This window comes from Sprattus sprattus, assembly GCF_963457725.1.
Source record: "Sprattus sprattus genome assembly, chromosome: 21".
Taxonomy (NCBI): Eukaryota; Metazoa; Chordata; class Actinopteri; order Clupeiformes; family Clupeidae; genus Sprattus; species Sprattus sprattus.
Window position 1 is genome coordinate 2,223,750 of NC_137919.1, and position 3,911 is coordinate 2,227,660.

General features: G+C 48.8%; 1 protein-coding gene across 1 annotated transcript in view; it reads right to left on the reverse strand.

Moving 5' to 3' along the window:
• The window catches only part of col25a1 (collagen type XXV alpha 1 chain), a gene marked incomplete at its 3' end in the record, with an annotated part of 249,224 nt that extends 245,623 nt beyond the window's left edge, over positions 1–3,601 (reverse strand). Inside the window, exons 1-2 of the mRNA XM_080860200.1 lie at positions 3,469–3,601; positions 3,211–3,280 (exon numbers count right to left, since the gene is read on the reverse strand). Of these exons, the coding sequence (XP_080716326.1) occupies positions 3,211–3,280; positions 3,469–3,522 (124 nt within the window). The 5' untranslated portion in view covers positions 3,523–3,601. The remainder of the gene's footprint in view (positions 1–3,210; positions 3,281–3,468) is intronic.
• Positions 3,602–3,911: the final 310 nt, after the last annotated feature.

The window sequence follows — 3,911 nt, forward strand, 5'->3', positions numbered from 1 at the left end:
ACACACACACACACACACACACCTGAATGAGGATATATTTATCTAGCCATGGATCCAGCGTGAGTGGAGTGAAGCACAGACACACACACACACACACACACACACACACACACACACACACACACACACACACACACCTGAATGAGGATATATTTATCTAGCCATGGATCCAGCGTGAGTGCCTGACTGACGGCTGGACCCTCAGGAACGGAGGGCGCTCAGTCTGGATCCCATCGAGCTTCTGTGGACACCGAGGAGGAGGAGGAGGGAGGAGGGAGGGAGAAGAGAAGAGGAGGGAGAAGAGAAGAGGAGGGAGGGAGAAGAGAAGAGAAGAGGAGGGAGAAGAGGAGGGAGAAGAGAAGAGGAGGGAGAAGAGAAGAGGAGGGAGGAGGGAGGGAGAAGAGGAGGGAGGGAGAAGAGGAGGGAGGAGGGGAGGGAGGAAGCCAGGCGGCTGAGGTTTGAATCAGAGGAGGGGCTCACCATGGTGTTATTTACTTTAATAAAACTCAAAACTCAAGTGCATATTGAAAGAGGGAGAAGAGAGAATAGACGAGGAAAAGAGGGAGAGAGAGAGAATAGACAAGGGAAAGAGGGAGATAGAGAGAATAGACAAGGGAAAGAGGGAGAGAGAGAGAATAGATAAGGGAAAGAGGGAGAGAGACAAGTGGAAGGAGGGGTAGTGATGGGGAGGATGGGCACATAAAAGGAGGGAGTAAAGGGAGAGAGAGAGAAAGAATGACAGAGCAGGAGAGAAGGAGAGAAAGAGAGAGAGAGAGAGAGAGAGAGAGAGAGAAAAGACAGAGAGCTTTGTGTGTTGGTGTTGGTGTTGCTGTGCGGCAGTAGTGCTGGTTATGTGTTGGTGTGTGTTGGTGTTGCCTTGTGGCAGCAGTGTTGGTTATGTGTTGGTGTGTGTTGGTGTGTGTTGGTGTGTGTTGGTGTGTGTTGGTGTGTGTTGGTGTTGCCTTGTGGCAGTAGTGTTGGTGTGTGTTGGTGTTGCCTTGTGGCAGTAGTGTTGGTTATGTGTTGGTGTGTGTTGGTGTGTGTTGGTGTTGCCTTGTGGCAGTAGTGTTGGTTATGTGTTGGTGCGGTTGCTTCTGTGTGAAGTGTCTCTACTGCGCTAGTGTTTCATGAAAAGGAACCCCCTGAGGGGAAGCTCCAGCCCCAGAACCGCGGCGGTAAATATGCCAGATATTTGAAACAGACTCTGGCGTTACTATCCTCTCATGGCTCTCCTGCGTCTCCTCTCTGGGTCTCCTCTCTGAGGCCATGCCAGTGCTTCCTCAACACGTTCCACACACACCAGTGCTCCCAGCGCTCCACACACACACCAGTGCTCCCAGCGCTAACCAGGGAAACTCAACTCACTCAAGCGCTCCAGGCTCAGAGATCCTCATACACTCATTACCAATCACTAAGCATTGTTGTGTTTGTTTGTTTAGCTGGTTGTTTACTTATTTGTTTGTTGGTGTTTATCAGAATATACCGTATTACTCCATCTCTCATATGCATAGATGTTTATTATAATAATAATAATAATAATAATAATAATAATAATAACTGATTATCCATTATTATTTTCCAGATAGGTTTCCTGCTCTAAATGGAATACAAATGGCACCCTGTGGTTTCCTCTCCATTAAGAGAGCAACACTTTCCTAACTAAAGATGAATCGTGTTCCATCACACATCACAACCCCAATCCCATGCAGGAAAGTGCAGTAACTGTGCACAGAATGCCTGCTGCCTCCAGCTCCACATGTTGTAGCCAGAGGCCCACACAGGTCTATGATGGCTCAAACACCAAGCATCTCTCACAGAGATGGAAGAGGCCTTTCAGAGTCTTTCAGCCCTGCCTGGAATAATATACATGACCTGAAGAAAGACAGTGATTCGCTCTGCTAATGCGTGATGCAACAGAGTTTTTTACATTTTTACAATGTATAAGACAAATCATGAAGATTACAGTGCAGTCTAAATTCATTGCCCATCTTCATACTATTATGGTTATTGTGCTCTGTACTTTAGGGTCCGACTCTGTACACAACAAAGTTTGCGCTGCGTAAACAGTTCCATATACAATTACGACGATGCGTGCGTGTACTGCGGATGAACTCTGACATGCATTTTGCTCTGTTCTTTTTTTTCAGTTTCACTTCAGTAGTTCACGGTATTGGCACGGTCAGCGCCCACCCGTCACAAAAACTCCTCAGCGCGTCTATCTATAGCAGTTAAATACCGCTCTTTCAATGTGCAACAGACGGGCAAGCAGCTGTCCGCATCCTTCACAGTCGTTTTTCAACTAGCGGCGCGCTGGAATAGCGCCTGACACAGTAATGCCGCACAGCGTATAAAACCAAGACGGATGGCTGTGCGCACCTTGCAGCCTCCGTCCGCTAAATCCCTTGCTTTAGACAACCACGTGCAGAATGTTTAACGACCCAAGTGCGGCCAAACAACACACGCGCACAGGCCGTTATCTACGGGAGGAAATGTCTTCGGCGCGCGCAGAAACACACCGTTACAGACCCACTGCACACACACACACACACACACACACACACACACACACACACTCTCTCTCTCTCTCTCTCCTTGGACAGACGGACTAGACGCGCTGGTCCAGGAGTTTAATTGATCTGGACTCCTTCGCTAAAGGGTTTATAAGATCCCGTTTCACCGGAGCAAACATACACAGTACATGGTGAATACCGTTGTTTGCGGTTGCATGGTCACAGAGTGTACAGTGCGATTAGAGAGCCAGAGAACAATATGCATCAGATTTCCTCGCTTCAACAACACCAGCAGCCTTGCCTATTAAAACACACACAAGACAGTGGCTGCCCTCAGCCTGAGGTCCCCGAACACACACACACACACACACACACACACACCCCTTTCCATTTCCACCCACGCCGCCGTGATCAAAAGCATTCATTGATTGCACGCGCAATTGAACATTCCGCTGCGCCCAACAACCCCTTGTCAGCAGTTCGCCAGCCTGTCTGTGCGCGCGCGATGGGGCGCGAGGAAGGGGCTGGTGTGGAGGGTACTACACAACGCTTTAATTAAAGGACTTGAACCGAGGCAGTACTGCACTCAGTGTTGCTCGCAGCGCAATCCTAGTTATCCGACAGCATTAAAACCCAGAAGCATAAAGTCAAACACGACACTGCTGGCACACTGAGAGATAGGGTTCATGTCAGCACATACCTGGTGGGCAGTTGCATTCAGGTGAGGTCTGGCGAGCAGTCCTTATCTTCACCATATTCTCATAGGTACGCTGTCAAATCAGTCAAAGAAAATCAAATCAGTATCTGGGTAATATTAACCCAATAACTACTAATACATTACTGAGCTCTTTTGCTGAGGCTCTACGACTTAGGGTTTTTAAAGTGTTGAAACAGGATAAATGATAAAGGTTTAACAGGACCCAACTCTGATCTGATGAGGCGCACGTGAAGCTCTTACCTGGGAGAGCACTTCATCCACGCGCTCCTGTATCAATGAATTAAACCGGTCCATGGGAAATCCGGGAGGTCGGTTAAACAGTCGCTCGCCATCCCCAGTCTCCAAGTCCAGAACTCTGTTATTAATCTCGGCGGTTTGGATACTCAAAAAGATACAGAATGCCACTGACAGGGCTGAGAAAACAAACGAGAGTACATTTGTGACTGTCCTGAAGCAGTAACGCCGCTTGCAGGCACCCACTTCACTGTCCATTCTCGAGGCGCACTTTGGGTCTTCCTTCGCCATGTCCCTCACCGTATCTTCTCACACTCAGTCATACACGTGCAACACCGGGAAAGAGTAACTGGCCGTGTGACACTTGGACTCGGTTGCCTCGGTGACTCTGACGCCGGACCGAGAGCAATGTCAAAGCGAGAGGGGGAGAGCTGCTCCTCACGGAATAG